At 41.0% G+C, this 16431-nt stretch overlaps 1 protein-coding gene across 3 annotated transcripts in view; it reads left to right on the top strand.

Annotated features, from left to right (window-relative positions):
- Positions 1-16431, top strand: part of itga1 (integrin, alpha 1) — a 61420-nt gene that overhangs the window by 12451 nt on the left and 32538 nt on the right. For 2 of the 3 annotated variants that reach the window (XM_054756891.1, XM_054756892.1), the window contains exon 2: positions 11980-12100. In XM_054756891.1, the coding sequence (XP_054612866.1) occupies positions 11980-12100 (121 nt within the window). Of the gene's footprint in view, positions 1-11979; positions 12101-12190; positions 12318-16431 lie in introns of those variants that run through there. The other variant, XM_054756893.1, reaches the window with a different exon arrangement.

Below are 16431 nucleotides of genomic sequence, written 5' to 3' on the forward strand. Positions count from 1 at the left end.
ATTTTTCATAGACAAATATTGCTATCTTAAAAGGTTTTGTCAGCTCATTCCTTCGAATGAGTGACAGTTGTGGGTTTTGCCGTTGTTGAGTCCCATTATCCACGTGAAGTGTTTTCACGAAAAACCTAATCTTTCTCCAAGTGGCACTTTGAGCCCCAAAACAAACACGGACTCGCACTGGGCGTTCAGAGTAATCCACCTAACAACACTCACACACTTGAGAGGGAAAACCGATACCCCTACAAAGAAGACTTGAGACAAGCAAAACACCCCGTGAAGGTGCGACATCACGTTGCGCGGGCTTCCATCGATCTTAACCTTCTGTGGAAGGTCAAGCCACACGCAGACTCATGCTGAACTCATAAGGTGTCTACGTTGGTACTATGGAACCCTTTTAACTCAGCCGGTTGGCTTGAATTAACTTTACTGTGAAGAAACAGCATATCAAGAACAATAGAACCATATAGTCCCCACAGCAAACACAGTAGATCCCCCCTCTTTCTGCAGGAGGCTACTAGGAAATGGCGAAAATCTGAGATTAACTGATACGCCCATAAAAAAATATCTGTATTTGACACACGGCTACCCCTCCAAACCCTCGTGCTAGCTTGGCACTGATGTTCTCCTCCAATTTCACATCAACATTGCAATAAAAGAGACTGTTGTAAGAGAGTAATCAGTAATCCGCCAAAAATTGTCCTATTGATGCCGATATTCTCATTTATTTTTCACTAATATAATGCAGGCAGTAGGGCTGGGGAAAATTAAATGAATTAGGGATCTATTTCATTGAAATTTTGCACTATCGATTCGTAGGGCATGAGATCTTTTTTTTTTTCATTGCTGCAAAATGTAAACCATGACTACAAAGATATTGGGGGTATTCTGCAAATGTGGCTCAACTCAGCCAGGATTTGCGAACAAGATGCAGCTGAAGAGAACCTAAAATCCGCAATCAGACTTAATTGGTCCTACGACGGTATCAACTTACTTTGTCAAGTCCGGTTTTTCGGTTTTGTGCCGAAAGGGGGCGTTTGACATCATATTCTTCTACTTCCGCTGAGAAGTGAAGCGATCCCAGCCGGTGTATTTTCTACACAAGATGCGCAAGTAATTATTATGGACCATTGTGAGGAGTTCCCAAAAGATTATGACTGCTAAATGCAACACCGTCGCCGCCAAAAGAGCGAGGGAGGACCACTGGCATGCCAGCAAGTTAACACTGATTATTACACTAACTATACCCTACTAGTCTTCTCATTTATCAACGCTCAACATTGCACAACTTTGACATATTCACACTTATCCATTTCAAAAATAAATACATTGGAGCAACAACTGTCTTTCTTCATCTTTGAAATAATTTCCAATGCTGTATCTCGTGGTGACCGCTAGATGGCAGTGTTGACGTGTTTTGTGGCAACCTTTTAAATTTTTTTCTTTGAAATTTTTTTTTCTTTGTTAGAATAAACAAGCGCTTTCTTTCAGTTGATTGATGCCTCAGAGTGTTTATTCCTCCAGCAAATATTGTAATAAAAGAAGCTGAGTACTCAGGCAAGGACTGCTGTGACAAATACGTCTGCTAACATGACCTAATTATTAATATATCATATTGCATTTTATCCTTGGTGCTCGCCTCAAAAAGTCAGCATATCTAGCGTATTCCCTCGGCTGAAAATCTATCTCGCTTATAGATGCATAATATCATCACAGAATGCTCTTTATGTTTTCCAGGTCCCCTCGGGGGCTTCGTAAGCTCTCAATAAATGGTGGCGCCATCTCCGAATTAGTTAAACAGCGAAAGTGGCACTTTCATGGATGATTTTAAGCTGAAAGCCTGGACATAACCTGGTTCCGACCAGGTTATGAGTTTAGCTTACGTTACCATGGTGGTACAGCTGCTTCAAAAGACAGCTGCCTTCGTGCAACAGGAAAGTCCGGCTTTCCACTCAACACAGCTTGCTAACCCACCAACCTCGCTTCGCAGAATACCCCCCTAATCGTTGTCGTTGTTATCGTAAGTCTTCACTTTATATCTTTGTAACAAGTGCCATCAAAAGCAGACATTTTGTCTTTTTTTATTGAAACATGTAAAAATGTAACTGGTCTATATATCTAACTACATCTACCTACAGTACATGCTAACTCTCTTGCGTCACAACAATGGACAAGGGGCAGTGTGCAGTGATACGAACGGAGAGTAAATAACGCCAGTGTGATTGAGAGGTCTGACTTTTTTGTGGGCAATGGTTTTGTGATGCAAATGTATTACTCTTGTTTTTTGTTTTTTTTGTCCTGTCCAGCCATTAGGGCAAATAGTATTGTTGATCTAAATGCTTGATTACTCCATTACTCTTTTGAACGCATATTGTTTTGAGAAGCAAAACGCTTAACTTAAGAGACCCCGGCAACTCGCCGGAACAACTTTCCTCTGCAACGAAAACCCACCAGAACTTGGCTCGATGGACGAAGCGGGGGAAAAGTCACTGGTGATGCACGACACTGCTGATGGGGACATCATTCAACTTCATGTGAAAAAATCCAAACTATCCGCTGATAGGAATCAAGTTCATAGTCTTTTACCAGCTAAAACGTAAAAACAACAAAACACAAATTTAATGACAAACTGTGGTGGGAGGGAGGAGATCCGCATCACCCACTCATGTCACTTGATTGCACGACTGGACCCTAAAAACCGCCATTTAGGACGCTACCACAAAGCCCCCAAAATGATGACAATGCTTTAATGCTCTGTAATATAAATCCACCAATTGCTCCTAAAGGGTGGTTTTATAGACTGGGTGAGGTAGTTAACTACATGATGCATGGGGACACTGGATGGGCAGTAACTCAGTGGTCTGGGGGGGCTTATAAAAAGAGGCGTGGTGGGAGGTCTTCCTGTATTATTAATTCCAGTGCTTTTTTTTAGTACATACAGTCAATGTTTTGACTGTATTGACATGCATGGTTGTGATCAGGGACAAATATGAGAATTGTTGCTTGTGCACATTTATTGATTTGAATCCTCACACCCTCCAAACACATGCAGTAACTGTGCTTTAATGAATTCGTAGCACGCATTCTGCTAGCATGAGCTCCCTGACGCACATTGGGCCTCATTCACGAACATCTTCTTAAAAGTCTTCTTAAGAAGTGTACTTAAGAAGGCGTGGGTTGGAAACTGCCACGTTCACGACACGTTCTTAAGCAGGGATAATCGTTCGCAACGGTGTTCTTAGGTTGATGAATTCCAACTGCGATGCCCGTGCATGTTAGGCCTAATTTGCATAGGTCACCGCCTATTATTTCCTATATAAGGTAAAAAATGTGCCGTGCGCAACGGGCAGCTGGAGGCGGAGATGGCAACGCGCAAGGGCAAGACTGAGGAGCAGCTGGACAACAAACGAAAGAAAAACTTCAATTCTACTGAAATAGAGGTGCTTTTACAAGGAGTGACCGAACACAAGACCACCTTATTTTCACGTGTATCCACCGGTCATCAGGCCATCCAAAAAGAGTCGGCATGGAGCACCATTGCAGGAAACATAAATGCCGTTTCCATGAAGAAACGTGCCACCACAGAGGTTAAAAAGAAGTGTTTTGACTTAAAATGGACTCAAAAAAAAGATTAGACTGCACCAGAGGGATCTGGAGGAAACGGGAGGTGGGCCATCAATCAGAAACCAAACCATTTCAGAAACTCTAGAAAATATTTACACAATCATGATGGAAAAATAAAGTCAAAATACATAGTTTGTGTGTGACTATTTATTTTTTCTGTGGTTACATTTGATTAGACGCTGCCTAATTAATACAGCAGCCCCGTGCTCTGGCTCAAGACGTGGCTGGGGGCGCATGTCGTTATCTGGGGGTGCTCCGTGCGCAATAGGCACACCACGTTTCATTGCGATGTTATTCTGATGATCCTGCACACCTGCAAGAACAGAGAGGGAAGCCTGAAGCCTGAAGCCTGAAGCGGGACATCAAATATTCGTGGCTTTCAGCAAATAAATCTAATGGTCCCTATACATTCTCTCTCTGCGCAGCGCACGTCCAGCCAGCTACTTTTTTTTTTGATGAATTGGGACTTGAATATATATTTATCCATGGAGTATATTTTAGTTGTTTTGATGATAAATAATTGTTGGGATATTTTATTTGCACTACATTGTTTGGGATCAGGTTGCAAAATCCATCATGAGGGCGATTGCGCTTTGAAAGTGCAAGCTTTGCTTGTGCGTAAGAGTCCTCCTGAGCGTTCGTAGAATTTGTTCTTAGATCTAAGAACTGTGAGTTAAGAACACGTTTCGTGAATGCCAAAAATCTTCGTAAGAAGGCTTTAAGAACACATTTGTGCGTAAGAACGTTTCGTGAATGAGGCCCATTGTGTCTAAGTGTGTGTTCTTGCAGTGGTGCATCTGTGCACCAGGCCTGTCCAGCCTTCCACCCCCACCCCCTCTGCCCTTCCATCTCTCCCAGGCCAACAGCGGGCCAGAGCCATCCATCAAACTGGTATCACGGCGGGGGCAGGGGCATGGCCGGCGTCTGCCTGGGGGCAACGTGTTCACATTAACCTTTCCGACAGCAAATTGGGCGTGGGTGGTGTGGTGTGTGGGGGGGCAAACTTTTTGTGGGGTTGTCGCCTGTCTAATAGTATGGCATAGTGCGGGGGTGTCATATCACCATTCCATTGACTAAACCATTGCAGTTGTTATACTGTAATGTGCTGGGAACGTTCCAAAAGCTGGTCAGGGAATCAATTTTAAACAAGCCCTGACTCTAACTGCAGCTAATGGCAAAGTAGGCGCAACTTACAGTATATAAATAATTTAGATTGGTGCACTAACTCAGGATTTTACACATTAGAACACGATATTATGTCAGTAAATAAGAGCATGGAGGCTCTTTTAGTCTTTGTAAGGCGTATATGTAAAATAGAAAATTGAATAAAGTTGTCATGTTATGTGGAAGAAAAGGTGTTTGTTATAAATTATAGGCTTTGTCCTCATTTTAGTACAAATTTCTTTTCATACAGTTGCTTTTTTTTCCTCGTAAATTTACATTTTTACATTTACTTTACTCCCACATAATTATATATTTTTTCATAGTAATATTACAGTTTTATTCTCATGAAATGAATACTTTATCCTCATAATATTTCTAATCTAGTCTCATAACATTAAATATTTTTCCTCGTATAATAATAACCTTATGGTCATAAAATTAGGACTGTGTTGTAGTAATATTACAACTTTATTCTCACAAATTATGACTTTTTCAATTTTACAAATTTTACAAAAAATACAAATTAAAAATCATGACCATTTTTTTTTATTTTCTTGTATTGCTATGACAAATCCTTGTATGCCTTTTAAAATCTTTTTTTTGTTTTGGCATTAAATTGTTACTTTTTTTAATTTTTATTTTTGACCCACCAGAACGGGTGGGTTCCACGTGAAGTAGAGGCATTATTATATATTTCTATATAGAGTTTTAGATGTTTTCTACACTATAACATAGGTTGAGAATCACTGCTATAGATAGAAAAGACGAGACGATATATGAGATTGGGTCTACGAGAGCGAGACGAGATTTTAACATTACTTTTAAGAAAAGTACAATGAAAAAAATACGAAAATTATATGAGAATATATTGCAATCTACTTATTGAATTTCTGCCGCGTTACACTCTTCTGCACTCTGTGTGTATGCTAGTGGCCCCGCCTCCACCCACCGAGACAAAGACACTGTATGACTGACAAAAGGGCTCACCCTGTCCATGCCCTTGTTCTCTATAACAAACGTGCCAAGGTGCTGAAAGCAATGCACAGAGTGAACTCTCTACCTGCCTGTTTGGAGGCAAGAAACAAGGAATACTGACAAGCGTAAACATGGCAATATATCGAGGCTGGCAAAATTAACAAGTTCATTTTCATTTATTGTGTGATAAAATTATAAATTTCTTATTGTCCCTGGTTTAGACATTTTTTTCTGAATGCGAAATCTTGCCACGTTTGAATCTCGTGAGATCTTGTCACACCCGTATATAATTTCAATGTAATATTATTAGGTTTGAACAAATATCTAAATATTGTTTGTCATTATCGTCAATATCATTTATTTATTGTTTGGAATTTTGTTTTGCATAGTGACGTTTCTCTTTTCAACACCCACTTGCGTTACCGAATATGGCTCCTTTTCAAGTAATGTTGAAAATAATAAGTAAATATAAGTTCATTAACTTGCTAATTACAGCCCAAGAACCGAAATTAGCTTATAACACACACTATAACTGTTCATTCATTATGGTGTCTATTATACAGTCCAAAGCCGGCTCCGATTCACTGACTTTCCACTCTTAACCCTTTTTGCATTTCCTCTCTCTTTGTGTCCCCCCCCCTGTGCATTTTCCTGTACGTTGCTTATTGATTTTGGCATAAAGGTCATGCAGTGACCCCTGGGTGTGTGTATTTTTGGTTCCGTCCAGAGGTGTTTGATCCATCCCAGCCCCTCTGTGTATACGTTAAAACTGTCGCCATCAGCGTGTTTAGCCGCGGTGTTGTTGTAGAAGAGGAATTTCAGAGGGGATAGAAAAGCTCTTGACAGTTGTCTCTTGGTGGGGGGATGTTGATGATGTCATGCATGGGTCTCGGCTCATTGCATTTTTTGTGCAGCGCTCTGGAGGGAATACATCTGGAAGTTGCACAGTGTGGAATGTGACACCGCAGCGCTGTAGAGTCAATGAAAGAATGGGGAAAGAAAGGACGGATGGACAGAGATAAATGGGAGGAACAGCAGGGGGATGGATGATGCTCCTGTGGGATGGAGGGTCCTCTAATGATGAGGGCCGGAAGAGAGGAAGCAAAGTGTTGAGGGGAGATCATCTTGACCGTTGATGGCATTGTGGCCTAGTTAGCAAATGTAACAAGTCAATTGTTATTTTGCAATGTTACCATCGCTGTAGTATAAAGCATGCTAAAATGTAGCTCATTATACATCAAGTTTATTATTTTTTTTTTTATATAAATAATAATAAATAATGATTGAATAACGTTGTAAAATTAATCCCTACATTATTAACCTCCAGCTGTTGTGTTATGTCTTATGGCGCCATGTTTTTAGCCTGCCTGCATCTTCCCACGTCTACCAGCGTTATCCCGTCTACATCGTTGGAAGCACGCTCCCCTCGCACGTGCCAAGAACGACAAATGCTGACACTGCCCAAAGTTTAACACCCTGCAAGGATGCTGGTGCAGGACAATATGAAAAGAATGCAGTACATTAAAAACCCATAAAAAAAAGTAAAGATGAGCAACGGATAAAATAAGATCAGGATAAAAGACCTGGAGGAAATCTGGAAATATTTGGGGCTCATGCCTTCATTATAGCTGGAGGCTGCCCGCTGTTAGCTGCTAACACATGTTGGGAAACTTCCAGTGCCAGACTTTCACTGCAGAAACGCAAGATTTAGCCATGCATTCATGCCTTTGTAATGTAACATTAACAATAAATATTCAATTTCCCTGCTACCGCTTTAATTGTCAATTTGACAGCTAACCTGGATCAGCTTGACACGTGTAACTGATTAGACTTTAGTGCTACACGTGTTGATTTGCGTTGAGCTTTAAAGGCGATTATTGTTACAGAGTGTACGCTTTCATCGAGACTATAAAGCTACAAGTCAGGTTTGATGTGTCACAGGTGCTGATCCGTGCCCGAAAGGGAGTCGCTGTTGACTAACTGCATCAGTGCGAGAGGAGGGGGAGGCGTGGGTTTTATGGCAGGTTCTTGTGAGCTGACATGGTGCCAGCATCAATCAGGACCACATGGACTTTTTTGACTGAAAGCAGACTCAGCGGAGTCTTCTGGCTTTTGTTTTGGAACCATTTAGATTAAACATTTCTGGCGAGAGACAGTTTTCCATGTTTCTGTTCAGTGTGTCTCGCTAAAGCTTCACTGCAAGTCACAAAAGCCCCTATTGCAAATTTTGACTATGTTTTGGCATCTGGCAAACATTCAGAATTGTGGACTTGTTAATTTAATTGGATTGGCTGCATTTAATGACTCACTGTATCCAGCCCAGCATGCTTGATGGTTACATTTAAACAGAAGGACAGCTTGAGCAGGCCAAAAATATCAACAATAGTCTACTGTGCCAGCAAATTAGACCAAAGTAGTTTGTTTTCAGTAGGCTAGGTTTGCGGTCCATAAATCCTGTCATTACATTAGCGTTATCTTGTTAGCGTGATTAACATACAGTCCTTTTTACTACATCAGAAAGGATGCATGATGATGTATGGATGTACTCTACAGTAGTTATTTCGGTGTTCAAGACTGTCTCCTGTTGTCTTTGCAGTAACTTTTGTGATATTTTATTAGGTTTCATGCATTCAAACAAGTCATACTAACAGATTTGGGGCAAATACAATCAGAATGGTTTTCAAATGCCTGAGAAACAAACTAACAAACTGAATCACTGATGGTCCAGCTAATCAATCACACTACTGACTGTCCATGCAACTAACCAAACTAAACAAGTGACTGAATGACTAACCATCCACCCAACTCGCCAAAAGAGCAACTGACTGTCTAAGCAATTAACCAACCAAACTAACAAATCAACCGAACTACTAACTGCCCGTCCAGTCAAACTAACTAACTGACTGAACCTTCACCCACTCCACCGACTGAGCAACTGACTGTCCAAGAAAATATCCAGCCAAACTAACCAACTGATTGGCTGAATAAACATCCAGCTTACTAACTCCAACCAGACATTCAATCAATCAAACCAACTTAGAACTGAGCAACCGACCAACTGAGTGACCAAACGTCCGAGCAACTATGCACCCAAACAATTGACCACACAACGGACTGTTCTTCAAACCAAACTCACCAACTGTCGAAGCATTTGACAGGCCAAAATACTGACAAATCTAAACAAACAATTCGACGAATCAACCAAAGTAACCAACTGACGAATAAACTGGTTTCCAACTAAACAACTAACTGAATTAGCTAACTGACAGTCTGACTGACTGTCCAACTAACCAGTCTAACAACTGACTGGTAGTCCAAGCCACCGACTGAGCGGTTGACTGCCCAAGCGACTGACAAACCAACCTACCTAATAGCTAAACATCAACCAACTGCTCAACTAGCCAGTCAAATTACTGTGAATCCAACCAAACTACTAACCAAGTGACTGACTATCCAACCACCTAAGCCAACAAAGTCATACTACCAGTTTAGCGATATGCAGCTTTGGGGCAAATACTGTAATATCTGCATATCTACCAAACTAACCAACTGACTGACTAAATGCAAATGATCAGCCAACCAACTAACAAATAGTGCAAAATAATAACATAACAGCACTGTTACAATGACACAAATAAGTGCTGTTGACTCTAAAATAATGCATACTGTCATGTAATGAACACCAGGCACACTCCAGCTGACAAAAACATGTCGTTTTGTCATTTGCAAATTCCAGCCTAAAAAATTCTTCATCTCCCTGCTCAGCTTGCAAATTTAATGGACAACTTCAATAGCAAATGCCCCAGAGGCCATTTCCATGAGGCCATTTCCATCCATAAAGACGCGACCTCACTTATTAGTTTTCCAGGGCGGACGTCAGCCAGACTCACGAAAATAGCCCTTAACATAAGACACAGCATTCTGAGCAGAATGGGACGTGTAGTAATGACGGGGTATATTTATATCACCAGTATACAGAAGGCGTTTCTGTGTGATGCAGCATTTGAACTCACTATTTGATAAATGGAAAAGGACCGACTGGCCTGAAGCCATCTTGACTCAGCACAGCAAGAGAGTGCACCTGTCAATTTAAAGGAATGTCCATAATCAGGTTAATAGAAACAGGAAATGGAGCTCCTTTGCAACAGAGGAAGTGGAGAAGGGAACCCAGGAGTAACATAGTGGATAATGTTTCTTGGCTAGGATTGCCTTTCCTTATCCTGCCTGCCTGTAAGGACCAAAAAGGGAAGCAGAAAAAAAATCCTAATCCACTGTAATATCTATGGGATCAACATATAAACTCAAACGGGCGCCGAGCTGCAACGGTTTGTTTTTGTGAGTGTACTGTTTATTGCAGCGAGAGCGACCCCACCTTATGCACATACATTTACTAAACTCTCTTTTGTTTTCACATTGTGCTGCATATTCAGGTCATGGCACACCACCAGACATGCACACAACACATGCAAATTAAGCCAATGAATTCAGTTTCTAAGTTAACCCCAACTGGAATCCAACGTGTCAGCTGTGATAAGAGGAACCAAGTACACGAAAAACAAATACCGTACATGTAGACCAACAAACCAACCAAACTAACCAATGGACCAACCGCCTAACCAACCCACGTCACCAACCAACCGACTGACCACCCAACCAACTAACTAAATGACTGACAATACAGCTAACCATCCATTTAACCCACCAATAAACCAAACAGACCAGCTGACCAACTGACCAACAGTTCAACCAGAGAACCAACTGTCCACCTAAGCAGCTGATTAAAGGACGAACCAAACTGTCCAACCGACCAACTGACGATGCATCCAAACAACCAACCGACTGACCACCCAACCAACTAACCGAATGACTGACAATACAGCTAACCATCCTTTTAACCAAACCAAACCAAACAAACCAGCCGACCAACTGACCAACAGTTCAACCAAAGAACTGACTGTCCACATAAGCAGCTGATCAAAGGACTGACCAAACTGTCCAACCAACCAACTGACGTTCTATGCAAATAACCAAACAAATGAAGCAACTACCTGACCATTCATCCAAACAAGCAAATGATAAACTATCCAACTGACTGTGTACCTGACCATGCAACCAACCAACCAACCAACCACACAACCAAACTACAGACTGACTGAGGAAATTTCCATTCCATTTCTGTCCAATCGACCAACCACCCTAACCAACTAACCAACCAATGGTCCGATCAACCAATAAACCGGCCAAATGACTGACCTTCCATAGGTGATTGTATAACTAACCCAGAAAATGACAGACGTACTGACTGTCCAAACAACCGGTCAAATAAAATAACCAGTCAACACTCACTTGGTGGTGAGGTTATGGAAAGAGAAGGAAATGAATTGGAAGCATGTACTACTTTGTTTATCTCCGACTAAAAATAAACTAATGCTTTATGCCAGAGATTAATCATCCTCTGGGAGACATTGATGCATCTGTGCACAAACCAACATGGTGACCATCATTGTTAGGATGTGGTGTGTTGTTTCCCATCATCAAACAAGCAAACAGCTGCTAGATATTTGTTGTCTCCGTCATTGTGGTCCACTGATGGGGTTGTCGTCTTTTAATCTCGCTGTCGCCCCCCCACCCCACCTCTTCCTAGCCCTCCTCCGCACACATTGAACAACTAAAGGAATTCTTTTTCACTTCATATTTATAAATGGCGTCTTTGTGAAGCGCTCACAATGAGGATAGATTCATATGGAGCCTCCGTGATAGCGTCCAGCATAGAGAAGAAGTCTTTGTCCCACGGTTCAGATGGCTTTCGGACCAAAGTGCTTGACAGTAATGCTTGACATTCCTTATGTGTTCTTCAAAATGATGATGTGTGTATTTGTGTGTGTGCATGCTTTACTCAGTTCACCCCTCATCTGACTTCATCAGCCCCTAATGCAGCATTTTACTATCTTTTTACAACAGCAACTGTATCTAAGTACTGTATCTATTCATGTTTACCATGTCCACATTTTAGGATGAGATGGTTTATTTTCATGTTGGACATAACTTGGCTGCCACGCTTTATGTGAAAATGAAGTGTCTTATTTCAGGATGTGTTTGTGTATTTTAGCAGGCAGGTTATTGAATCTTTGTTATCCCACAGCGCATATGACTGAATGGTGGCTTATTATGACATGTATGACCCTGTCTAACTTTTTTTCCTCTCGTTCATCCATACAGTGCTTCTGGTGTGTGTGTCGTCCTTCAATGTGGACCAGAAGAACACACTCTCCTTCGAGGGCCCACTGGAGGACATGTTTGGTTACACCGTACAGCAGTTTGAAAACAGTGAAGGCAAATGGTGAGACAGCGTTTATTCAAGTCTCCTTCACTGACTTTTTGCATGATTTCAGCTTAGTGAGTACAGTTTAGGGGCCGTTTTCTCTTCCAGCACAAAGAGAAGTAAATAAAGGCATGCCTGGATGGGTCTGGTGTCGAAGAACTTGACTGGCACCTTGACCTTGACGGACACATACGGGAGGACTAAATCCATGTTGTCACTTCCTGCCAGTAGAAAGGTCCTCAGAATTGAATTTCATTTCATTTGAATAAAATCTAATTAAAGTAGAAGTAAAGTGTCTATTTATGTTGATTTTTTTGGTGCCAAAATTAAACAGATGTAAAACCAAATAAATTGATTATTACAATATGAAATAATGAATTAAAATGTGACTTCATTTTTTAAATTCTCCAAATAAGTTTCAAGAATTATATAGAAAGTATTTACTCATAATTTATTTCATAATGAATTAATATAAAGTATTTTGTTATTTAATTGCATTTATGTTTGTTGTTTTTTATTTATTGAACTGAAGTGAATTAATATTTTTATTAATTTAATGACATGTTAATTATTTATCAACCTATTTATTTGATAAATGGCCTTTTAGTTTGTGACTGTATGTTATATTAAAAATGCCATTAATTCAAATGAAAAGAATCTATCAAAGTCCTCCATAATTTTATTTTATTTTATTTATCTAAAATCCATTTTTGCATTCGGAGGTGTGTGCATGGTGTGTGCCAACTCTCCTCGTCCTTTCTTTCGCCCACAAATTCTCTAATTTAGTGGTGATTTTTAAATCGAGAACCACATATTCTGTTTTCGGTGCACTGTCATTAGAAGAGAGAGTACAGGACATACAAGCATACCAAACGCTATTAGAGTGCGTTAAATAGATCCCAGTATCTTAGCCTTTCTTATCTGTTGCCTGCTGCATACCTGGCCGTGTCTAGCTGTAACGACCTTATCAGAGCCATGTGAGACGAGTTAAAGAAATTCACTCTTGACTAATCTTCGTAGCCGACTGTGACCTAGACCGTCTGCAGATGAACTCAGTCAGACGCGTTCTGAGCGATGAACCTGTACATGGCGGCGAGCAGGGGGAGGACGTGGCAACTCGTGGGAGTAAGGACGATGAGAAAAGACACAAATCGGGACGTGGTGTAGAGCGTCTGGGGGGGGAAAACACGTGGGGGGATGGGGGTTGATGCTGTTTGAAATCAGTTTGGGAGTCAACAAGAGCATCTTTGAGGTGATTTAACAGGTTGTCGTGACAATGTGGCGACTGGACACAGACGTCCCCTACAGTCCGTGCCATTCCGCGGTGTACCCTATGTCATTTTGATACTCCTTCATATATAGCAGATGAAAATTATTTTAAAAAATAATACATAATATGATTTATTACAAACATATATCATACCAACATTTTCGTATGATTTCATTTTATCTGAATTTTTGGCAGGTCAGCAACCACTGAGAGAGCCTATTATTTTTATTAAGTCATGCATTTCATTGAAATTTGCCATATTGTATACAGTGGAACATCTAACAGTCCTTCCTGGTTGAAACATCCATCCATCCATCCATTTGCTATGCCACTTATCCTCACTAGCGTCACGGGTATGCTGGAGCCCATCCCAGCTGACTTCGGGCGAAGGGCACAAACAAACATTCACACTCACATTCATAACTATGGACAATTTGGAGTCTCCAATTAAACTAACATGTGGGAGAAAACCGGAGTACCCACGCACAAAGAGAACATGCAAACACCACACAGAGATGCCCAACGGAGATTCGAACCCAGATCTTCCAGATCTCCTGACTGGGCATGCTAACCACTCAGCCACCGTGCATCCTGGTTGGAACAATTTATGTAAAAACTTTGGTTCCAGAGTCAAACCGCTGCCATGCTTAACACTCATTTAAATGTAAAGGTAAGATAACCATGAATAGCAGAGGTGGGAGAAAGTCAGTGTTTTGCAAGTCGGAAGTAATTTAATCCCAAATCTCAAGGAAAGACGTGCAAATCCAAGTAGTGTCTCAAGTCAAGACAAGACAGGTCGAGTCAAGTACCAAGTCATAGGCTTGAATTGTTCGATTGTTCCTTCCAAGTCATGAGCACTGGTAAGTGTTTCCCAAATCAAATACCAAGACTCCGTAGCATGTTGACACATCCCGGTGTTAATCACTGCCACTCTTGGGCTCACAGAAAGCCACACCCTCGTTGTCTGTCCTTAAACCTGATTGGACGTTCATAGCTGCATTCAATGAGGCAATTTCTGTGGGAAAATGTGGTGTCTTGCTGGAAAGGACATCGTAATGGTTACGTTAGTTGAATGCTTTGAGTGGGAACCCATTTTGCGCAACACACTCACTGAAAATCTCAAGTATTTTCAAGTTAACAGACCAAAGTCTGAGTCAATGCATTGACGTCAAAGTCCAAGTTGAGTTGCAAGTCTTTGATGATACTGTCGAGTCCAAAGTCATCAAAATTGTGAAAAAGTCGCATGACTCGAGTCCACACCTCTGGTTAATAGTAGAGATGAGACGGGGAGAACATTTAATATGCTAATTGTGACCAAATTAATCACAATATTGTTAAAATGATTTATTACATTGGCTGGCAATTTTGGACAAGATTCTGAATTACAGTAGTGTAAGCTAACTCTTGTACTCCTCAAGCCGCAAAAGGCTGAACATTTGTCAAAAATACACCTCTGCTCTGTTTCCTGTGCTATTATTTTTCTGACAAATACACCAAATGCGGGCGCTGTTATTAAACCCCAACTTGACCACATAAATCGGGTTGACTTATACTTTTTCACAGAGCTCGACACGCTCTACCAAACACCCACTGCTAACTTTATGGTCGTTAGCCGAATAACTACGAAATTTTGCACACACTTTTAGGGCACAGACAAGCACGTGTATATAAAATTTGAGCGAGATTGGTTGAAAAACATTGCCGCCATCAAGCAAAAACTCTGTGCGACTTGGCAAGTGACTTCTCAGTTTTGGACCACATATCTGTATTACATGTATACTAGCATATACATGAAATATACACTAGAAATATGCACATTAAAGGAAAACTACACTTTTTTTTTTTTTTTTTTTTTTTAGCAATTTGCCTATCATCGATAATCTTTATGTGGGACATGAACACACGTCTTTCTCTTCGCGTTCTGTTAGCACGAGGCAGCTAACAAAGGTAACGGGATTCACCTACTCCGCCTATAAAGCCCTCTATTAAAACACCTCCATACACCTGCTGTGACCATGCTGTGACAATCACGATAACATGAGATACTTGCATATTTTAGGCTTTATAGAAGGCTTTACAGTCAAAATAGGTGAATCCCATTATGTGCATTGTTAGCTGCCTCATGCTAGCTGTTTGTCTGTCTTTAGAACGCAACGGTCGTGTTTCAAGTTTTGCGCGACTTTGGGTGCGTATCCGCACGGAAATATTGTTCAAATTCCTAACTGTAGAGGTTCCACTCTAATACTGATAATTTTTTTTCCGTTTGCACAATCAAATTGCCTCAAAAACACTATTTTTGGCGATCATTTTCTTCCGTCAGTCAACAGATAACTTTAAAGAGTACTCATCAAAGAGTGTGTGTGTGTTTTGCAGGCAGTGTTGTTGTTCCCGTGTAGACATCCAGGCCTCATTAGAGTGCAGGAATGTTAATAAAGCCCGAGTGTTTAGATGAAGGCAGATGACCAGCTCTCTTTTTTAGCATCAGTTTACACACCAAGTCACATGACCAAGCTCACTCGTGGACGCAGGCATGCATGTAGTCATGTGGACTCTGTCTGCACACATATGGGCACAGTCGTAAACAATATGCACCCAGTAGTCAGTGTACAGCGTGTATAGCAGTATATATTCACTATCCACTGAAAATACAGTATGTCAACAATAGCTGGTTGAGCGTTGCATTGAGTTATTTTCAGTGGAAAGTGAATCGATACTGCTACACAAGCTGTACACTGATTACTCTAAAGGACAGTCAAACCTCGTTTTTCGCACGCCCTGGTTTTTATATGATTCGGTTTCCACCAAATTTTTGTACAATATTGCACATAACAAGCTAGTTTGTTTGCCCTGTATCATATCGTTCCACAAAATCAAGTGCCCGAACAAATATTAATAAAAATAATGGATTCGATTTTATACAGCGCTTTTCAACGCCCCCAAAGCGCTCCACAATGAAGTGAACCCATTATTCATTCACTCCCCTCTCACACACTGGTGGTGGTAATCTACATCTGTATCCTGTATCCACTGCCCTGGGGTAGTCTGGCGGGAACGTGGCTGCCAATTTGCGCCCACGGCC

This window comes from Dunckerocampus dactyliophorus, chromosome 17 (genome assembly GCF_027744805.1).
Source record: "Dunckerocampus dactyliophorus isolate RoL2022-P2 chromosome 17, RoL_Ddac_1.1, whole genome shotgun sequence".
NCBI lineage: Eukaryota > Metazoa > Chordata > Actinopteri > Syngnathiformes > Syngnathidae > Dunckerocampus > Dunckerocampus dactyliophorus.